At 39.5% G+C, this 21,765-nt stretch overlaps 6 protein-coding genes across 10 annotated transcripts; 3 read left to right on the plus strand and 3 right to left on the minus strand.

Moving 5' to 3' along the window:
- Positions 1-132: 132 nt before the first annotated feature.
- Positions 133-4,077, plus strand: LOC125205822 (uncharacterized protein At1g51745-like). Of its 2 annotated transcripts, none has more exons than XM_048104970.1 (4): positions 133-322; positions 604-921; positions 1,871-2,751; positions 2,833-4,077. In XM_048104970.1, exons 2-4 carry the CDS (start codon positions 731-733, stop codon positions 3,870-3,872), a joined length of 2,112 nt encoding a protein of 703 aa, XP_047960927.1. In that variant the 5' UTR covers positions 133-322; positions 604-730; the 3' UTR covers positions 3,873-4,077. The 2 variants fall into 2 exon arrangements, with proteins under 2 accessions (XP_047960927.1, XP_047960928.1); XM_048104971.1 differs by having other exon boundaries at positions 159-174.
- Positions 4,078-4,454: 377 nt separating this feature from the next.
- LOC125208419 lies at positions 4,455-6,083 on the minus strand. The gene is made up of 5 exons (XM_048108023.1): positions 5,967-6,083; positions 5,043-5,428; positions 4,888-4,950; positions 4,781-4,816; positions 4,455-4,703 (listed from the first exon to the last, which is right to left on the minus strand). Exons 1-5 carry the CDS (start codon positions 5,998-6,000, stop codon positions 4,698-4,700), a joined length of 525 nt encoding a protein of 174 aa, XP_047963980.1. The 5' UTR covers positions 6,001-6,083; the 3' UTR covers positions 4,455-4,697.
- A 973-nt stretch (positions 6,084-7,056) lies between these two features.
- LOC125204275 (60S ribosomal protein L28-1-like) lies at positions 7,057-8,697 on the plus strand. Of its 2 annotated transcripts, none has more exons than XM_048102879.1 (4): positions 7,057-7,158; positions 7,245-7,394; positions 7,877-8,037; positions 8,381-8,697. In XM_048102879.1, exons 2-4 carry the CDS (start codon positions 7,247-7,249, stop codon positions 8,507-8,509), a joined length of 438 nt encoding a protein of 145 aa, XP_047958836.1. In that variant the 5' UTR covers positions 7,057-7,158; positions 7,245-7,246; the 3' UTR covers positions 8,510-8,697. The 2 variants fall into 2 exon arrangements, with proteins under 2 accessions (XP_047958836.1, XP_047958835.1); XM_048102878.1 differs by having other exon boundaries at positions 7,094-7,151; positions 7,239-7,394.
- Positions 8,698-10,904: 2,207 nt separating this feature from the next.
- LOC125207495 (anoctamin-like protein At1g73020) lies at positions 10,905-14,941 on the minus strand. 3 transcript variants are annotated; one of them, XM_048106866.1, is made up of 17 exons: positions 14,925-14,941; positions 14,587-14,782; positions 14,333-14,402; positions 14,136-14,251; positions 13,791-13,917; positions 13,615-13,715; positions 13,439-13,530; positions 13,245-13,349; positions 12,886-13,155; positions 12,625-12,757; positions 12,443-12,556; positions 12,273-12,343; positions 12,047-12,174; positions 11,840-11,922; positions 11,637-11,744; positions 11,395-11,553; positions 10,905-11,327 (listed from the first exon to the last, which is right to left on the minus strand). In XM_048106866.1, the coding sequence occupies exons 2-17, from the start codon at positions 14,770-14,772 to the stop codon at positions 11,184-11,186; spliced, it is 2,007 nt and encodes a 668-aa protein (XP_047962823.1). In that variant the 5' UTR covers positions 14,773-14,782; positions 14,925-14,941; the 3' UTR covers positions 10,905-11,183. The 3 variants fall into 3 exon arrangements, with proteins under 3 accessions (XP_047962823.1, XP_047962822.1, XP_047962824.1); XM_048106865.1 differs by lacking the exon at positions 14,925-14,941 and adding an exon at positions 14,882-14,909; XM_048106867.1 differs by lacking the exon at positions 14,925-14,941 and having other exon boundaries at positions 11,187-11,327; positions 11,395-11,510; positions 14,587-14,917.
- Positions 14,942-15,613: 672 nt separating this feature from the next.
- On the plus strand, positions 15,614-16,480 carry LOC125205361 (ESCRT-related protein CHMP1B). Its single transcript, XM_048104243.1, has one exon. The coding sequence runs from the start codon at positions 15,705-15,707 to the stop codon at positions 16,314-16,316; it is 612 nt and encodes a 203-aa protein (XP_047960200.1). The 5' UTR covers positions 15,614-15,704; the 3' UTR covers positions 16,317-16,480.
- Positions 16,481-16,522: 42 nt separating this feature from the next.
- On the minus strand, positions 16,523-21,478 carry LOC125205360 (NADP-specific glutamate dehydrogenase). Its single transcript, XM_048104242.1, has 16 exons — positions 21,272-21,478; positions 20,268-20,864; positions 19,870-19,999; positions 19,563-19,764; positions 19,210-19,296; positions 19,066-19,125; positions 18,901-18,987; positions 18,712-18,783; positions 18,577-18,632; positions 18,289-18,374; positions 18,045-18,135; positions 17,804-17,961; positions 17,634-17,725; positions 17,380-17,454; positions 16,881-16,954; positions 16,523-16,792 (listed from the first exon to the last, which is right to left on the minus strand). Exons 2-16 carry the CDS (start codon positions 20,821-20,823, stop codon positions 16,717-16,719), a joined length of 1,902 nt encoding a protein of 633 aa, XP_047960199.1. The 5' UTR covers positions 20,824-20,864; positions 21,272-21,478; the 3' UTR covers positions 16,523-16,716.
- Between the last annotated feature and the right edge of the window lie 287 nt (positions 21,479-21,765).

Genomic DNA, 21,765 nt, shown 5'->3' on the forward strand with positions numbered 1-21,765 from the left:
TCTTGATGAGAATTTTAACCAATTTGATGCATGTAGGACAGGTGTAGCGAAAGGAATATACACCTTGCCGTGCCTGATTACAAAATTTAATAAAATAGAAAAAGTTTTATTAGGATTTTCAAGAATCTCTCTCTTCCATGAGCTCTCTTCTCCTCTGTTTCATGATACTAAAAGGTCTAGATAGCTATTGATCCCATTTCTTCACAGAGAGCACACACACTTCTCTACATCTTCTGCTTGTTTCTCTGCATCTATAAAGCTAATATCTTGATATGAAATCCGAACCGCGTCGGAGGAGAATAGCAGAGCTTTCTCTTAGAATGTGAGATGAAACAATTTATGGATTTTGGATTTTCCCTGAAATTGAGGGAGGAATAATCGGAAAAAAGAAAACTTTTTTCTGCCTAATTTCTTTAGCCAGATCTAGCTCTCTCTTTCTAATCCCGATTAGCCTGCGTTGTGGGTCTATCTTTCCTTTTCCTAATTTTGGTTTCATGCTCTAATTTTACCGGATTAGCCCTCCAATCTTCTCCTCGAGCTTGTACCAGTGTGTTTTGTGGAAATCTTTTATCTGATTTCTGTTTTTTCCCCTAAATTTTGTAGATATTAGAAGGAATTCAGCTGCTGGTGCGCGAGGGTTTGGGATTTTACCAGGGCTTTGTTTGATGGTGTTTTGCTATTGGTTCAATTCGGTTTGAGATACCTAATTTTTGTGGGTTTTGGTTTCTGAATGGGAAGCTCCAGTGAGGAGCCTAGCAAGGCCATTGATATATCTGTCGGCGGGTTGGTTTGGGTTCGAAGGAGAAACGGTTCGTGGTGGCCCGGTCGGATTCTCGGCCCCGAGGAACTGCCCGAGGGGTGTGTGCCGACGCCCAGATCAGGGACCCCTGTGAAGCTCCTTGGTAGAGAGGATGCGAGTGTGTAAGCATTGAGTTTGACCCTACTGATTGTTTCCTTGATTGAATTTTATGATTTGGTAGAATGCTGATTGTGGTGTGTGCTTCTTTTATTGAATTGTTATGATTTATTGGATGCTGATTGTGTGTTCTTCAGTCATATAAATGGTTCTGATTATGCTTTTAGATGGGAGAGGGGGAGAGAATCAGTCATAAGAGATGGTTCTATTAAAAAGATTTTGAAGAAAAAAGTATTTCAAGAATGGCACATGGTTGTGATGATTATTCGAGTTTTGGTGAAGTTATCTCATATAGTATGGCTTAGTATTGCTGTTGATATTGAGCTATCATTAAGCATATAGACTTTTCTTTTTCCTGAGGAACATAATTTGGAACCTATGCTTTCCCTTTGTCTCTAGAAACGGAGAAGAAAGAAGGTCGATATTGGTTTCGCCAATTTTTTGTTATCTGAAAATTTGATCTTGATTTATATGTCAATTTTTCACTGTTGCTTCTTTGGTTGTTTTGCTGTATCCACATGTTTTTAGAAGGGGATTTTGGATAACGTGTTATCGGCATTTTGACAATGTTCTGGAGGGTTATTAGACTTCTTAATTCAGTTGCTAAAGGTTAATAGTTTTACTCTTTAACGTTCTGTTTCATTCTAAAATGGAGAAGAATATCTGGTATGGTGGGAATAAGTTTGATTCCGCAGATAAATATGGTGCTTCTCCTCCCTACCTTTTTCTTTACATATACTCTTAACTCTATAAGAGAAGGTAGGATTATAACCGGGAGTAGATTGTCTTATCTTGTTGGTTTTGTAGCTTTCCTATTGTTTTGGCCTCCTTACTTGCTTCAGTTAGTATGAACTTGAAAAGGTGTTTTTAGATGAGAAACCGAACTTGTCTTTCCTACACATGTAATTCATGCTGACTGTATATTGATCTAAATTCTTGTCAATACTCTTCCAGGGATTGGTATAATCTAGAGAAGTCGAAACGGGTGAAAGCCTTTCGATGCGGGGAGTATGATGATTGCATTGAGAAAGCAAAGGCATCTACAACTCTACTTTCCAAAAAGGCAGTCAAATATGCTCGAAGAGAAGATGCTATCTTGCACGCACTTGAACTGGAGAGTGCTCGTCTTGGGAAAGACTACCAGGAATCGGAATTGCCTTCTGAACCAATTTCACAATCTGGGGAGCAACCTCATCGTGTCGAGGGGGCTGAAGATATGGATGAGAATTTAAGTATTTCCGCAGATGATCCAGAGTCAGCCCCAGAACCGTCACATTCCGGGGTTTCATTTGAGGAACCATATCATGCAGGTGCAGTTAAGGAAGAGCCTAAGCGGCGGAGAACTCCGAACGATTCAGATGATGGAAGCGAAGGAGTAAAGCGTATGAGAGGACTTGAGGACCTGGGGATGGGCGTGTCGTCGTCGACAAGGAGAAAGAGATCTCAGGTTGCACATGTTCATGAATTCCTGAAAAAGAGAAACCGCCGCCGCCCGCTAGCGAAAGTTCTGGAGTGTACGCCCATGTTATCTGCTCCTGTTGTTTCTGATCAACACTCTAGTCCTGCTGGATCTTCTGTTCCTGTAGCATCTGAGAGCAAAGTTTCTGAATTAGAATCGAATGAATCGAAGATAAGCAACACTCTTGCAATGAATAACAATTCAGATAGTACCTGCGAGAATGTGATGTCGTTGAGCACGCATATGCATGCAGATGCCTTCCTTGGATCCAAACCGAAGGAGAGTGAAATTTCCAGCATGCTAGAGATTCCAGAGAATGTATCTTCAAACGGGTTGTTCGATGTGTCTCTTGTTGCTGAAGAAAAGCTATCTGCAGGTATAATAAATCATCGGCTAGGGTTACATTGCATTATCTGTGGTTCTTAACTCTTGATGCGATTTTTCTTTATTCCTGCAGGTTTGTCCACGACTGATTGTGGTGCATCAGAAAAGGCTCAGGTCGGTGCTGGAGCCCAGTCGAGCCAGAGTAGTCATGTCGAGACTATGTCTTTAGGAAATGAGGAGCACAATGAGACGGGTTCTACTAGTTCAGGCACCGCTGATGTTCATGCTGTTGGCCAGAGGATAGAGAAAGGTACCTCGGAGTGGCAGCTGAAAGGGAAGAGGAATTCTCGTTCGAGGAAGGTGGATATGGATGATGAGGCCGATACACATGTGACTGGTGTCAGACGGGATGACTTTGCAGCCAGCTCTAGTCGGAATGTGGACCCTAACCGGGTTGGTGGATCCCTTATATCAGACATACAGCTCGAAGACTTCCGTGGGTGGAGCCGGACCACTCACAAAGACTCTCAAACACGAGGATCAACGGCTGAAATGGCCGCGCCCCAGAGGCTGCTTCCCTATCGTCAGTCTCGTTTGACAGTTAACCCGAAGTACGACTCCTCCGATTTTTCGCTTGGGCACCATACCGCAGGTTCTGGCTTGTGCGATGTCAACGTGGAGGTGAAATCCAGCCACCGGCCGGAGGGTGTCCCGTATATCTCTCTGATGAGCAAATTGCGGGGCCAGCCCATCATCGGCCACCCACTGTCGATCGAGGTGTTGGACGACGGCTTTTGTGATGATATACTCGGTATTTCTGAATGTTACAGCAGCAGCTCGGAGCTCCAAGGCAAACCGAGTAATGCCTGCACTTTTCTTCTAAATGACGACACGGCCTATGACCGGAAGCCGCGCGGGAGGCCGCCCAACAAGCGGCGCTCGGGGACCAAACGTCAGAAAACGAGGAGGAACGGGCTCTTGTCGAAGAAGATCAGGACGCTGTCTTCGTTAACAGGTGCTCACAGGCAAGGCCAAGTGCAGAAGAAGAAGCCGGCGGGAGAGAAGCTCAAGGGTCCTTCGATAGCCTGTGTTCCGTTGAATGTAGTTTTCAGTAGGATCAATGCAGCCTTGAACTGCTCTGCGCCTCATCGGGCTGCAACGGGTAGTGCCTGAAGATCATCTCCTCTGATCGGACAGACGGCTGGAGTGAGTCGCGGGAAGTGTACAGTGGCCGGAGTGGCGAGATTAGGCTGCTTTGGCTGTGTATAATTAGCTTGAGGTGTTCATCACTTTGCTAGATGAAATTGTAGACTGCTTTCAGAATTTTGGAATCAACTAACTTTTAATATTTGTTGATTTCTGCATTTGTTTTTGTAAATCTTTCTCTCTTGTGTGTGTGTGTTTAGTAATCTGCTGAGAAATGGTCTGAATAGCCAATAAAGTTATAACCTTGATAATTTTCTTAATTGTCACATTAATTTGTATTTGGAGAAAATTGTGTATGATGTGAAAGTTGAAATACTTGACATTTCCGCAAATTTGAATACAACACAATTTAGTTGAGATTTTTAGTTTTTATCTCACATAATTTTTGCAGTAGCACTATATTTAGTGCTGTTTAACCAAAAACACTAAAAATAAGTTTGAATTTGGTGAATGGTTGAAGAAGATTTCTACACCAAAACTTATTTTTTGAGTATGGTTGGCGAGGGTCTAATACTCAGTTTGCAATATAGGAAACATCCACCAGATGACTAGAATAACAAAAGTTTTAGATACACTAGTAAGAAAAGTGTCTCAACAAAAGCAGATAGTGGATAGAGTCTAAAACATTGAAAATGACATGAGTTAAACATATTAATAAGTGTATGGTTGTCACATACTATTAAGCAAAAGCATAAAATTCTGGTCATCTTTATAATGGATCCAAAACATTCTGTTCTTGTTCTTCATTCACCTCCAATGTTTTTCCTTTACCAAAACGATCATCGGATGGAACTAAACCTGATATAATCATCGTATGTTTGTGAAAACACAATTATTTTTTCAAAACATAATCTGTATGTTCAATTTAATATTACCTCAGGATTATCAGCCTCAGGAACATCTTGTTCGGCCTGAAAAACAAAGAACATGTTTTAGTAATAGATTATCAATGCCTAAATCTAATTTGAATAATCCTATTCACCTCAATAGCATTTGTAGCCACAGCATCATCATCCCCAACTCTCCCGCCCTCAGGCTCAGGAACCTGACAACAGCAACAACAACGACAACAAAAAAATCAGTAGTCAGTATATTACATATTGAAATATGTATTACAATTATCAGCAATATGTTTACCTCATCCCTTGGCATGCAAAAGTTTCGTATAAATTCAGATCTGCGTTCTATGGCCTTCACTATGTGTTCCATGGCCTCAATCCCTTTCGGGCAATCACACTTCTCCTCCTTCATTGCCTGTCTCATCATTGACACAAGATCTACTTCTTTTCCATTTTGTGGTTCAGCTTGTGAATACCCCAAAAGCTTCATCATCGCGTAGCATACAATCTTGATGGACTTTAACCTCCTTAGATCCGGTGGCAAATCTTTTAATTGCGTAAAGAATTCAGATCTTGCTTCCCTTACTTTATCCGTTGCGGCCATTAGCTCCTGTATTTTCCGGGCCCTCAAGGTGGCAGCGTCGGACTCAATATCCGAGGAACGGGCAGCAGGCCGTTTGGTACCTGAAAAAAAAAATTTATATGAAAAATTATGTAAACAATGAATATGTATTCCTAGAGAGGAAAATCTATACACCAATCAGTACTAAACCTGTATACATAACCAATCAACAAACAAACATACGATTCTGAACTATGAAAAGATATAATCTCATTGAAAATCTGTAAATGTGTAAATACAAAGCAAAATTCTGTATAGTGAGCAATATGTATATTAACAGTTATAAAATATACAATCTGAACTCTTTCCTTTTTTCCAGATTAACTACTGTTCATAGATATTGAATGTCCAATCATTTTGTCAGGAATTCATTCCATATATTAAGAAGATGAAATTAATGAAATTCTACACATGATTTGTGATTTGAAAGTTAAGTTTAGCATTCTATAACCGATCAAACATCCACATTATGAACTAAAATCCACAATCAAATAAACAGCCACAAAATCTAAATGTAATGAACCATAATGCAATCAGTAACAGTGATCTTCAACCGATACTTGAATACTAATAAATTTAGGAATTATAAACGGTTAATACCTTTTGATTTTGGAAGATTAGTCGATTGTCCCATTTTCCGATTGATGAACTGAAATATCGAGTTTGAAATGGATAGGGATTTCAAAATATCGAGAATCAGTTTTGGAGAGCAAATGATTCAATTTTGAAGAGAACGAAGCGTCGTGGAGAAGAAAAGGAGTGAAGATGAAAGGACGTGTGTGGTATACGATTTTACCAAATTACCCTTTACAGATTCCGCCATGCAATTAATCTCGATCATCGAAAAATCAAATCTAACGGCTTATACATAATCTCAGTTATTATCACTAAACATTTCGTAGGTAATTATACTTATGTACAAGATGTTTCACCAATGCTTCAATTGAGTACAAAATATTTTAAGCTAACAAATACTCCCTCCGTCCCACATAATTTTACACAGTTTGATTTGACACAGATTTTAAGAAATGTAAAAATTAGTGGAATGTGGATCCTACTTTTAAAGTATTGGTTTTATAATAAAATGTGAGTAAGAATGAGTCAGTGGAATATGAGGTCCACTACCAAAAATGATAAAAGTGAAATGAGTAAAATTACGTGGTACGGACTAAAATGGAATATTGGGTAAAATTATGTGGGACGGAGGGAGTATCATATAAAAAGTTTGATTAGTGTTTAAAATTAGTACATTCGGTCTAAAAATCACCATCATCGTTATTTTTTCTTATTTTTAATCATTTTGATTCTAAAATTAGCTACAAATATTAGCTGAAAGTTAAATGTGAATTCATTACTTGATAAAATGCTTATATGGCAATGCATAAGGTATTATTTAGAGAAATAATATCATGTTTTTTAGGGCATAATTTTTGGAGAAAAATAAGAAAAAGTAATAGTGTTTGTGATTTTAGATGGAATGTACTAATTCATACCATTAATCAAACTTGTTGTATGATATTTATTAAATTAAAATATTTTGTACTCAATTGAAATATTGGTGAAACATTTTGTACGGACTTTCTACTTATCCCACATTTCTTTGATAGGAATCGTAGGGGCATTTTTGTAATTTTAGGTAACAGCATACGGAGGGGCAATTCTGTCATTGTATCTCGTTAGGGTTTATGCCCCAATTCCCGAATCACACATATATTTCACAACATCGTCTTCTTCGTTATTCCTCAAGGCCGCCTCTCTGTGAAACCCTCGATTCCCCATTCTCTCCAATCAGGTTAATTCTCGCTCGTCAGCGGTGTGTAGATGCAATTCAAGCATTGATGATTCTTATTTGATTTTAACTTTGCTGTTTTGTGTCAGAAATGGCGACGGTTCCTGGGCAGCTGATATGGGAGATCGTGAAGAAGAACAATTCGTTTTTGGTGAAGGAGTTCGGGAACGGAACCGCCAGTGTGAAGTTCAGCAAGGAGCCTAACAATCTCTACAACTTGCACTCCTACAAGCACTCTGGTTTGTTTCTCGAACTTGATTTCTCTTGTCATTGATTGAAACAATATGATAAACACCAATCAATGAAATTATGTTCGTGTTTTTTTCGATTAAAGAGTGATAGGATTGATTCGGTTATTTTAAAAGATTTTTGGATTATCATTCACCATTTAATTGTGAAATAGTTCTTGTTGTGAATCTCAGACGATTTTAATGGATCGCAAATCTATGTATGGCTAGCATTTGTATGGACAATTTTCAGTGCATCTCTGTTTTGGTTTGAAGAGTTTTACAAAAGTATTGCTTTTGTTTATGCATCAATTGTTAAATGGAGAGAACAGAGATTTTGATTGTTTTTGTGCTACATTTGCTGGATTGCTGAAGTTTGCTAATTGGTTATTGATTGGATATCTGTTGAAACTTGAAAGTTGGCTGTGTATGCACTATCCGTCGAATTGAACTCTACTATGTGCATATTTTTGCTAATGGATTGTATTTGATAGGGTTGGCAAACAAGAAAACTGTGACCATTCAACCAGGAAAGGATCAGTCTGTGCTGCTTGCAACGACTAAGACCAAGAAACAGAACAAGCCCTCCACTTTGCTTAACAAGTCTCTCATGAAGAAGGAATTCAACCGCATGGCAAAGGCTGTCGTCAATCAGGTAATATAACATAGACCATGTTTCTGCTAGTGCTTGATGTATGTTATATTTCAACTTTTGCATAGTTTGAGTCTACGCTAGTGATAAACTTATCATTGGAAGTCTTAATGTGGCCAAACTGTTTTAGTAAAAATGTTTAGTGTTGTTTATATGCTCAGCTCTCTTTCGTGGTCTTATCTCATGAGTTTTAGAATCCTTTGCTGTGCTAAATAACACTCTTCTCAGATGATGATCTTTATAAAGGAAATAGATCAAGTTGATAATGTTGCTTAACTAAAAACAATCATACTCCATTACAGGCCATGTGGATGCTGTTTATTAACACTGTTTCTTGTGATTGCAGGTGGCTGATAACCATTACAGGCCGGACCTGAAGAAGGCAGCACTTGCAAGGCTAAGTGTTGTTAACAGAAGCCTCAAGGTTTCCAAGTCCGGAGCCAAGAAGAAGAACAGGCAGAGAATAACTGCCTAGATCCGGGTTAGAGTATGTTAAGCAGCCGATGGATAAGCCTGAGTTTCTTTTCATGTCTATTTCGTGCACTTATGCGTGCCATCGAGACCAAATTTTTTGCAGTTGTCTTTTTACCATGTCTATTTCGTGCACTTATATATGGTTCAGATTTTATTGAGTGGAGCTATGGTATTTATTTTTTGGACCAATATATGCCTATAAATCAACCTGTTCCCTTATTTATAGTCCTTTTCTTCTCATTTGCCTTGTGGATTTATACTTTCTGTCAGATCGGGAATTCCAATCCAAATAAAAATCACATTTTTTCATGAATTTCCTATCTGTTCGTTCTTGGCATGAGGCGTGTTGGAAAACTCTCCTTCCAGAATCTAAAATATTCCATGAGCCAGGTCAGCAATTCTCCACAAATTCACACCAAAATAAAATGCTAAATAAAAGTAAAATCCCATATAGTATAAAAATATAAACTCAAATCATAGGCATACTTTTTGAGGTTGGAAGACTTTTGGATCAAGGTGGTATCGCTGTAATTCATAGGAGAATATTACGACGAAGTCTCAAGTCAACAATGAATCAAATTCCATCTTATAAATACATGAACAAAAACAAAACAACTCAAAGCCAACTCTTTTCCTCTTCATGGAAGATCATTTTTTAGGAAAATCTGCATCTTTTAAAGAGTCAGCTCCAGAGACCGTCAATTACTCCGGCAATGGAGCCAAGAAAAGGCGCACGAGCTCGAGCTCGTGCTTCTCGTTTATGGAGATATCGATTGATCCCAGCGTGAAGTCTCTCAAGCACTTGGATTCGGACAAGTTGAAGGAAGGGATCAAGAAATGGGCAAAAGCCGTTGCCACCTATGCACGCCAGGTCAGCCAGCGCCTCGGCAGCTCCCGGAGATCGGACTCCGGTGGATGAAGGGACATGACCAGAGTTTGCAGCTTCATAGCAGCCATAAAATACCAAAAATTTTGCACTTGTTTTTTTTCACTATAGATCTCTCAAAAATCAGTATTACTTGATGTTTTGTAAATGTAAAGATGCTCATGGTTTTCATTTTTCAATTTATGTTTTTTTCCTAAATTGGTTGTGTTTAATACTCCACTAACATTGATGAAATTTTATTGGGTGAAAAATGAAAGATTACGTGGGAATAAATATGAAATTGAAGTATAGACAGAAAATGAAAGGTTCAAGCTTAAGGTTGTCGGAACTTATTACTTTTAACACAAGTAGTAAATTAAACCTCTAATTAACTAGCATTTGTATAAAAAATACTGATTATGAATTTTCAAATAGATAATTTATGCTACTACTACTTAGAATGGGACATTTGAAATACTCAACCCAATTCAATTCAGTGGAGGATCCAGGATAGGGTAGGGTCGTCGACTGATCCCATCGTTGGCCCATGAGGGCAAAAAGACTCTAATATTCGATGTTTGTGGGTGTTGCTGACTTTATAGTGCACCATCTCCTCCTAGCTCTTCGGAATTAGGGTTCTAATCTTTCTTCTCAGTCTTTACCATCCATTGTCAGCGACGATCAACACACCATTTTTGGCGGGACGTCACATTTTTTTCATCGTAGAGTTCCTAAATTGATTCAATAACACCATTAAATATATGCATCTGAATGACGTAACGTGATGATGCCAAATTTAAATTAAAATATTACTACTATTACAAGAATTTCGATTATAATCCTGGTTGGATACTTAGAAATGGCCTCAACTTGGCAAACAAGGAAAAGCAGCGTGTTGGAAAACTCTCACAAAAACTCACACGCAAAATAATCAAGTCAAATTCTCAACAAAATTCGAAAATTCCCACATAAATAATATGCTTCCCTTCTAGGAGTTCGAATCATTATCAAGTCAACTCGTTTTTAATTAGAGATTGGTAGATTAATTAGATTAAGTTGTGATACTTGGAAGTTACATAACAATCACCACTCTATTTCAATTATTTTGTCTCATATAAATAAATCAACAAACATATCTCATATCGATTAGATGAAAGAGAATTCCATAGCCAAATCTGTATCTTTTAAGGAAGCCTCAGCACATTCAGAGAGCATCAAGAACTCCGGCAATGGAGTGAAACGAAGGCGTTCGGGTTCGAACTCAAAGGCCGGCTTCTGGTTCACGGAGATAGCCATTGGTCCCGGTGTGAAGTCTCTCAAGCACTTGGACTCAGCCAAGCTCAAGGATGAAATCAAGAAATGGGCTAAAGCAGTTGCCAGGGAAGTTGACGGCTCTCGAAAATCAGGAAAATGACCTAACATTCCGATAGGAGTCTGAGACCAAAGGTCTCGGATTTAGTCCACCGTGACATGATCTTTAAATTTAATATTTCAATTGCAAAAAAAAGTGAGATAACAAATTTCATGGCAGTTCTAGAAATTTCAATGGTGTTTTCTTCAAAAAATATAAATGTATAATATACAACAATTATTTTACAGAAATAAAAACTAATTTTGGTACATAACACATCTAGTTGCAAACAAAATCCTAAGTTATACACATATATAACAATAAGCATGTGATACTATACAACACAACAGTCCGTTCCATTCGGACAACGACCATCACACCGGTCACTCTCCAATGATAGGCGAGGGCCGGGTCGTATTCTACGACTCGCGAGGTCTCAGAACCGGCTGTTCAACCTCCCTAGGCATCCTTTTTGGATTCGTGAGACCTTAATACCTCGAAGCATTTCTCATCACCGTAGAGGCTTTTCAAGAGTTGTCTAGTACACACTTGCTCTGCTTGAGTCGCATTCTTCAACCGAGCAGCTCTCACCCACGCCGGCTCCTGTTTAGACGAGGAAAAATTAGTTAGAAACAATCGGACGGGAGAATGCACTGAATTCAACGCGTACTTCTGGGACAATGCTCGAGAATCCAAATTTGATGAACAAGAGCACGTGTTCCATGGCCAGGATCGCAGCAAGCCCGGGCGAGAGATTCCAGTTCCCTTCGCGATCGTACATGCACACTAGGAGGGCGCTATTAGTGCAGATCGACATCACTATCAGAAACTGAAAAAAAAAACAGAACACAACCCGAGTTCAGAACATTCACAAGGTGAAATGATGTTAGGAAATGGAATTTTTCAAGAAACCTGAAAAATATTTAGCCACGCTCCGATCGTCTCTTCAGCACGAGGCGTGGGCCTTCTCATCATCGCAAGCAACTTCAGAGCATCTGCTCTAATCTCTGTTATGTTATTCTGCGAATCAGCGCGAAAATAAGAGATCGTTATACAACAGTTTTTGCTAGATTACCGCAATTTCACGCAAGAATTACAAAGCTCATAAATACTACCATTGCTGCGAAGGCGAATGCAAGAGGAAATGCACAAGCAAACATCATGATCATTCCGAACTGCAGCACCAACTCCAGAAAATCTGCCAGCATTTGTTAATATCCCGAATAAGTTCAACGAACTACATCAAATATGAACAGTTTAACATGCGAATCATAGACTTCTGCTTTTGTCATATTAAAACGACATAACATGTCGTATATTACCATCGAAAAGGCCATCTTCGATTTCCTGGCCTATACTTGCATTGTAAGCAGGTTTAAGGTACTCCTTCTCGACCCTAGTAAAGCGCGATTTTCCAGTTGACGACTCTTTGTCTCGCTTTCCCTTGTTCCTTCAAGTGGTGCACGAAGCTCACATGTTTCAGATACAGACTCGATCACCCCGGAGGTGGACTAGAAGGCTAGTATAAAATAAAGAAAGCGAATATACCTGCCAGCTCGGTATTTCTTGAACCTGTACGACAAATACGGAATAGCATTTTCCAGTAGATTCTCTATCACCTGAAACACAGTTACCGGGCCAGCACAAGCATAAGAAACCGAAAACGACTAAGTAAAGTAAAATCTACCGAAGAAAGGTGTCATTTAAGTCGTTTCTACCTCGGATATAACCAGACGTTGGATTAGAAGTTGTCGGAGAGTTGTGATATTACGATGCAGTAGAGCATGATAAAATACTCCAATATACGATTGCATGAAATAGACGCCAAATACCTGCTTAGGACAAAATTAGAGTCGAATTGCATTCAGACGACAAAGATTGTGTTCATCTTTCTGTCTACCTTGTATACTAAGCTGTTTGCTTTGTTCTCTGCAGTGTCGAATTTTTCGTATTTAATAAGTTTCACAGCAACCTTGCCGCCCATCCTTGTGAAGTACTGGATCACGAGGAGGTAAACTGCCGTTAGACCAAACCTGGGAAATACAAACGGAGGAACACGTTTACAGCTAATAATTACTAATGCTCGAGTTTTCTTCATTTGATAAGCTAAGTTTCCTTTCAATGAGCATAGAGTTGCGGGTTTTGTTTGTCCAATACTTACTTTAGAACATCTGCTCCTAGATCCTCGTAGAGATGAGCATAAGCTAACTCGAACGGTAGCTGGAGACATATGATGCTCAGTATGATGAAGGCGTCGTTCCTTACTCTTAGCAGCCAAGTAAACCACTCTTCCCTCTGGAAATTCGCCTTTTCTTTCATTCTATCTATGTTTTGTTTCCTCATGTGTTCTGAGGGAAACCGGGACAAGCTTGGCTCCGTTTTTATAAATCTATATTCGCATTCCAAAGAGGCTGAATTATATATCTGCAGCCTGCATCACACGGACAAGAGAAAACAAGACGATATAACACGGGAGAGGAGAAATAACATGATCTCATTGAAGCAACACCGGACACACACCTAGCTGAAATGGCTGCATTCTTGCGTTTCCAGAATTGGAAAAACAGGACAACCCATGATATGAAGGACATGAAGAAAAACGGAAGAACCGCAAATTGCAACGATCTACATAAACAAAGGTAGGGGATTTGAGCTTCTTGGGATTGATTTATGTAAATAGAATAAGCACTTGCAGAAAAAGTTCCAGATTTTACCCGAAGTCCATCAACTGCACTACAAGACCTAGCGAAGCCGGGAATAGTAACCACCTTGTATACATCCCAAGGAACGTAAAATAGGTGGCGATCTTCACGAGATGCATTGTTTGAGTAAAGCAAAGTTAGAATAATCCCTTAACGATTATGTTCGACAGCTGGGAATGAGCATTTACCTTCATCCCGTAATAGGCACATATATCATCGATTGGCTGGTGTGTAACGTCTGACCAGTTCATCGCCCAACTTTTTAGGAGTTGCTTTCGCTTCTTTTCATCTAGGAAGAAGATAGATGATGGTTTACTGTAATATCTGTATTGGAACAACTTAAACATATGAGATAGATGAGTACCATGGAGTGGAAAAACTTCTTTGACGACGCCCATTGCCTCTAATTTCAGGAGTAGAGATTCGCCCGGTTTCCAGTTTTCTTCTTTGCAATCGGATCTCAGCACTACAACTTCTTCTGCGGTGTTTACCTGCAAAATTCTGCTTTAATCAGCTTGAACTCCGGATACACTTCTTGCACAATATCTAACACGATTTCCATTAGAATCCAACCCTCTAATTTTTATAACGAAACGGATACGATTTCAGTGGAACTATCACAGTAGTTCCATATGAACAATGGATTACCCCTTCACTAAACCATACTACTAACATTGATTTAAACGAGTTTTAGGTATGTACGACTTACAATCCCGTATATTATGTGATTGTAGCAATGGAATCGTTCGCACCAACTGAACAAGGAGCCATCTGGTAGCCTAATGAAAGCCTCGGCCTCCTCCCATTCAAATGGAAGATCCATCCCTGAAGGCGACACAGGTCATCGCAAGAACAAAATCTACAGAATATATACATGCTAAAATGAGAGGTAACTGAATCAATCACCTAAATAAGTTGGCTTTCTGAACTGCAATGCAGCTGCAGCCCTTCCAATGACTTCATCCGATGCTGCCAACTGCAAATCAGGGCAAAATCGACGTCGTTTTGCATAGTTTTGGCAGGAAATCACAGAACCAAGAACTCTAACGTATGTATATCAAGAATGCAGCAAAATGTGACTGATTCCATACATGATTCGACGAAAAGATCGAAACTTGAACATAGGAATCCAAGAGACAATGAAAAGATCAAAAATTAACCTTGATGAATTCATTTTGAAGGCCATCATCTCTTTCAACAATGAGCCCATTTTGCCTGAGCTCTTCAACAAGAACATCAACGCAATGAGCTCCCTCTCTCTCATCACCTCTGTTTTCACCCCATTTGGGAACCGCCAATGCTATCTCAAACACACACCCTTCTTGTTCCCTGTCATTATCGGTCATTTCCAACGCCCTAAAAAAAGAAAAATGCACCTCCAAGATTAAAAATATTAAATTTTGTTCAATAATGTAAGATGTAAGCAAAAAGGGTCTCTTTCTCCTTAAATATAACTGCACAAACTCCTCTCTTCTCTCTCAAAAATGTCAAAACCTACAAGAATCCTTGCCTCCTTGTTTTTGTCAAAACGGAAGAGATGACAATGAGAGAAAAATGGGAAAAAGACGAAAATAGATCTTACTAGTAATAGACACACGAGCTCAGGGATGGAGAGGCTTACACGTGGCAATCAAGACTGCTAATTTTTGTTTCTATCAGGAAAATAAATAAAACTCAAAAATAGCCACTTTGAGAAAAGCTAACATTAACAATACAGTAAACCTTCATCACCATAACTCTTTCTTCCTCAGTGTTGCAGAGTGACTATGGAAAAATGAAATTTTTGGAATAAAAATTTGTTCTTTTACACATGGCCCTTTTCACATCTTGCTCAATTCAGAATCTTTGTTCTAAAGTTCGTTTTTTTGGTTAGGTGTCTATCCTAATTTACAATTTGTGATTGGAACTTTTGTTCCATACAAACCTTCTTCTTTAGTAATAGTACTATACTATTCCAACTTTTGTTATTCATGTATAATCAGATGAAATTATGCAGAATTTCGGAAAAAATCGTTGTAACGGTAACTTACCCGACAATCCATCCAATCAGAGCGCAACACATCAAAACCCGACCCATTTCTCCTAATCCGGGTCGGATACATCCTCCCAATTGGATTACAAAATATCTTCCTCTGCACCCGCGGCACCCGATCCATGCTCCAAAAGCGAAGACAATTTAAAGGCTTGAAATCCCAAACCCTTCCCCCAAAATTCAACAATTCCAATTCAATCCGAATCCAATTCCCCAAATTTCCAAATCCTCTCTCCAGAAATCGCCATGGGCAACGCGGAGAAGCTGATGCAGCAGATCATGGATCTGAAATTCACGTCGAAGAGCCTCCAGCGGCAGGCGCGGAAGTGCGAGAAGGAGGAGAAGGCGGAGAAACTGAAGGTGAAGAAGGCGATCGAGAAGGGCAACATGGACGGCGCCCGGATCTACGCCGAGAACTCGATCCGCAAGCGCAACGAGCAGATGAATTACCTCCGCCTCTCCTCCCGCCTCGACGCCGTCGTCGCGCGCCTCGACACGCAGGCGAAGATGACCTCGATCAGCAAGTCCATGGGCAGCATCGTCAAATCGCTCGAGTCCACGCTCGCCACCGGCAACCTGCAGAAGATGTCCGAGACGATGGACCAGTTCGAGCGCCAGTTCGTCAACATGGAGGTGCAGGCCGAGTTCATGGAGAGCTCCATGGCTGGAAGCACCTCGCTCTCGACTCCCGAGGGCGAGGTCAACAGCCTCATGCAGCAGGTCGCCGACGATTACGGCCTCGAGGTGTCGGTCGGCCTCCCGCAGGCCGCGGCGCACGCCGTCGCCGTGAAGAGCAGCGAGAAGGTCGACGAGGACGATCTCACCAGGCGCCTCGCCGAGCTCAAGGCGCGTGGTTAGGGTTTTCAGCTGGTTTGATGATTCTTCTCGCCTAGGCTTTTTCTATACCGATTTTGCTTAGGTTTTGATGCTCTATCTCTGTGATTTACTACTATTAAGGCGTGGATTTCTCCAGTTTATGTGTATAATTTCTCTCTAATCAATCAAATCTGTGTTCTTATTTATTTGAGGCTATGAATTCTGCATTTTGAATTTGATGCATTTGATAATTTGTTGAGGGATTATGATTTTTTATTTCCATTAAAACAATTGATGGCCAAATCCGAGTAGCTATAACCAGTCTAATGTAGCTATGAAACACAATTTACAATCAAGTGATTCTCTACTTCTCCGGTCTTCGACCTTCAAGGCCGGAAAACGATCAGGGGAGCGAAGTTTTGTGGCCATGAGCAGCGGCCTATTATACACATCCTTGGTCGGCCATGCTGCTCGCGATTGTCAGGAAAGCAGAGATGGCAGCTCCGTGCACCAACGACCTGCAGCAGAAGACGACGGATGAAGGAGATGAGATGGTCGGGTTTTAGAGCAGAAAGATACGAAATTTGGAGATGAAGTTAGCCTTACTCGGGGCTTTCTTTCTGGTAACCGAAATCAGCTGCTGATTTGAGTGCTCTCTGGTAGGTTTGCTTCATTGCTTCCTGCAAATGCAAAATAATCATGTCATGGATAGAAGGATGTGATACGATCCTCGTTGGTCACCGACCTGCAACGAAGACAACACAGGCTAGGAAGTAGGAACTCCACAACACAGAGGGTGGATAATCTACACATCCTAAAGCAAACTCTCGATATGTAGACAAATCTAGGTTCGAACACTTCACCAAATTCGAGGTTATTTAGGAGGATCGAACACTCTATGATCTGTTTGATAAATCGTGGCGATAAAATTATACAACGAGCACTTTGCTGTGAGGACAAAAGGAGTTTTAAGGAAAAATCTATTGATGCAAAGAAGCTTTGATTTATGCAACAAAGAAAGTCATAACCTAATTGGAAGCAAAATTACAAAAGTCCTAAAGTTTGTAGCAATAATCCCAAGAAAAGGTTGATTTGAAGGTCTCACCTGTAGTTTGGATTCAAAATCTTCAGGTGACCAATTCAAGTTGCACTCTTTTAGTTCAAGTTCCCCGGCTACTACCTGTAGTAAAATATCGAAAAGTTTTAAATGTTGTTCGAACGTAAGATGGTAAGGAAAAAGAGCATACTAATGGAATGACAAGATTCTGTGTTAACATGAGGGCTGAGGCAATAAAATGCTTTCTTTAGATATTGAAAAAATTTGAAATTAAAAGAAGTTATGATAAGAAAAAAGCATACCCCACCCACTCCGGCAGCCATAGAAGGAGCTACTAAGACATTGGCCTTCCTTAAGACATCAACCGCTTCCGGTGTACAAGGCATATTCGATCCTAAAAGGATAGAAAGTAGTTTAAGACGATAAAAGGACAACCATTGTGTCAAAAAGGTTGCTAAATATCGGGCATTACCTTCTACAAGTATGCGGCATCCTGAATTGACCAAGTTGATAGCATCAGACTGGTCAATCTCATTTTGGGAAGCGCAAGGAAATGCAACATCACACGTTTCATTCCAAGGCTTGGACTCATCATAGTACTTTGAACGAGCATAAGTCTTCGAATAGTCTCTGCAAGTAATGACGGTAATATTAATAAGTTGGAGAATTCTAAAAATATTGTAGTGCACACTGCACACCGGGAGCTTACGAACCTCAAACTTCGATTCTGAGCTTTAATGTCCCTCAAGAAAGATATTTTCATGAAATCAAACCCATCCTCATCCACCAAATAACCTTTTGAATCTGTGAATCATAAGCAAACAGAAGTGGGAAAATGAATGTAGTTCTGTAGATAATTTAACAGCCGTTCAGCTACTACAAGCGAATCTAACAGTTGGGACACTCAAATAGAGTAATTTGAGCCAAACGCCAAGCAAAAGCAAGTCCGTTACAAACCTGAGACTGTTATAGGAAGTGCGCCATAAGCAATAAGCTTCTCCAGCACATGCATTGATATCTTTCCAGAACCACTAACTGCACATCTGGAAAGATAAAACAAGGCATGCGTATAACAGTATTCTCTTGAGAACTAGAAGCACATTTTAAGAAGTTCAAGATTCAAGAAGAGTTTGTCTTTCTCCATGAGACAATTTTATATGTTTCCCACTCATTTTTCACAAGTAATAAAGTTATATCAAAGTACAATTTCATTCCCTGAAAAAGCAATGTAGACAAGAGTAGAACCTTAGTCCTTTTAGTTCTTTATTCATGTCAGCAAGCATAAGTTGAGCGAAGAATACCTGCAACGAGCAAGAAGGCAGAGTTAGCAACAAATTAAGATTCAAGATTGCATACAAAAGATAAGAGAATGTCATTCACCAATCCATAGCCAGTAGCTTCCGTTCTGAGGCTGGAGCCAGGCCAGTTTACTCTAGGCCCGGTAAAACTTCCCTACACAAACATGAGTTTCAAATGATTAGTTATTAAGTAGCAACGAGTCTAGAACCTTTCATTCGTTTAAAAAGGAAGAGTATATGCAGTGGACAGATGAATATAAGCAGATTTAACCTGAGAATGCCCGGTCAGACGTCTATATTGTCCATACAAATAGCCCATTTCACGAGTACCGACGCCCATCTCCTCTGAAGGGAGATCCTACATTGTGAGGAAGCAGTCATAAAGCCAATAATGTAATGGGAAGAGCCTTCACGAAATGTAGTACCATGATAATACCTTGTCGGGACCGAGATAGCGGTATAGCTCATTCATGAAGCTCTGGCAAAACCTCATGATCTGCATGTGTGGTTCAGAATATCAATAAGAAAAGGTTAATTACATAATTTCAAAATATTGACTCAGACAAAAGTTAAATACGACCTCATTGTCACTTTTTCCCTTAGGATCAAAATCACTTCCACCCGAAGAGCCTCCAAGTCTGTATGGAGATAAAGCATTTTTAAAGGTCTGCATGAAAGAAATTAGGTGTTGTTAAGGGGTTCACTCAAAGTCCATTGAACTTCAACTTCTAGGGGTTACTAATGAAATTTTACATAGAGATAACAATGAGAAGCAATGAGAGATTTTCAGCGAAGAAAAAGTCGGAAAAGAAAATCATCAAAAAGGAGAAAATGAGATATACAATGGTGACAAAATACTAACATGAAATTGTTTGAACATGGCAAAAATTTACAACGAAATTTGGGATTTTATAGATCACAAGCATGAGAAACCTGTTCAAAGCTGAGAAATTTTGCAATGCTCAAGGTCATCGATGGATGGAAGCGTAGGCCGCCCCTGCATGGACCAAGTGCCTGATTAAAGTGAACACGATATCCACGGTTGACATGTGTTTCACCCCTATCGTCGATCCATGGAACCCGGAAAATAACTGTACGCTCAGGCTCTAAAAGCCGTTCCATGGTATTTACAGAGCTGTAGTGTTGCAGCAGTTATAATAATGTCAATAAACATCATAAGACAACACAAATTCAAGAGAAGAAACACTGGCTATGAAAACATAAGTATATAGCAACTTACTTGGAATTTTTTGAAATTACTCTCTCTAGAGAATGAACCACTTCTTGCACAGATTGAATGAACTCGGCTTCATGAGGATCTCTTCTAAGTGCAGCCTCAACAATAGATCCAGCTGTTTTTGACATGAGAGCTGTGCCAGGAATCATGCTATGAGAGACCGAAATAGTGAAAACCTCACATCTAGATACGAGATGTAGCCCAAACACAATATACAAACCAACCAGTCATGCTCCATATATAGATAGAGGATATAAGAAACAAGAATACGAGGTTTCTTTAGCTCCACTTTAAGCAAGAAGAGTATATACCAAATGGAACAACAATGAAAACATCAACAAGAAAAAAAAAACATTTTTACTAGTATTTAAACAAAATATAGAAAAAAAAAAAGGACCCACCTTTCACAAAAATGGGTTTGTCAATGACTAATTTCTCTTTAGAGGCTTGCTGTAGGCGAAGAGCCTCTTTGTGAAGCAAGCTATTATTATGCTCCTCCAGAGCACTCATCTGCATATTCCTACTCCCTTCGTTTCCATAAGGGTTTCTTCTATGCTTCCTGCCATACTCTCTACACACGGAACAGAATATCCTTGGTGTTCCATCCTTGACATCAACGTACGCCCACTTATACGTATCAGCCCACTCTTCCCTCCATCTTTTAACGACCTTCTTCTTCCTTTTCGCAGATTGGGCCTTCGACAAATCCTGATCCTCATTAGATAGCTGAGAACTCATCATAAGCTTGTTGTCTGCAAGGTCTTTGCCAGAGGGCTCGTGCGATTGAACACCAAGAAGAGAGTTATGCACAAAAGAATGTTCATCATCTCCGGGGCCTATTTCCAAATCAATCTCTTCACCAAGTTCCCGAACAAGATGATGCCTCTGAGCCTGTTGGATCAAGTTCATCTCATCCATTGTAGAAGTCATCCCAATCCCACCAGCCGGAAGCAACATTCAGCATGACAATGCAGCCGATGGCTTAAATTGTTTATCGACTGCAAAACCGAGCAAGCACTGATCTACATGACTTTCTAAGAAAGATATATCTTTGCTAACAAATATGAAACAAATGGGATAATCATATACCAGCTAGAACTACTTCACAACCTCAAATAAGATCATATTATACTTTTATCAGTATTATATCATCAAATAAGTTACTAAAGCTTGAGCATTTTGCAATCTCCCTAATCACAACAAAACAAAGAATGCAACAAAAACAAGCTACAGAGCAAGAAAGTGAAACATAGCATACATGGCTTCCGAGTTGAACCATTTTTCATTTAGAGATGAAACCAATTAAGCAAAAAAATACTTACTTTACATGAATTACTTCCAAGTAACCAAGTTCAACGTTCCCACATACAACAAAACCCAAATTGAAAAAGATTTGATTTTTTACCTCAAATGAAAATCTTGAACTATAATTTGAATCAATTAGCTCGGGACACACTGCGATAAATCACAATTCAAAGAGAGGGATCGTAATTTCAATCGGATTTTTATGTAGAAATTGAAAATAGTGATTTTGGGCGTCCTTGTGTGGGAGACTGCGAGAAAGAGGGGTTTTTTTAGTGGGACAGAGGATGATTGGATGATAGAAATGATTTTGTGAAAAATTAACTACAATTATTTTCGTCGTAAAGATAATAAATAAAATACGCACCAACTTCCATAATTTATTATTGAATCATTGAAAGCGTTGTACTGTGAATTTAATTGCAATTTTTGGGAATTAAATATCGATAAACTGAATTAATTTTTTGCAACAGATTAAATCCTAGGAGTATTCGGCAAATATATGCAATTTTTAGTTTAAATGATAATTGGGACGTCTACATTTATAGTGCAATATTGTTATAATGATAATCTTAGTAATTTTTAAGTATTTTCGAT

The sequence above is a fragment of the Salvia hispanica genome, chromosome 2 (genome assembly GCF_023119035.1).
Source record: "Salvia hispanica cultivar TCC Black 2014 chromosome 2, UniMelb_Shisp_WGS_1.0, whole genome shotgun sequence".
Taxonomy (NCBI): domain Eukaryota; kingdom Viridiplantae; phylum Streptophyta; class Magnoliopsida; order Lamiales; family Lamiaceae; genus Salvia; species Salvia hispanica.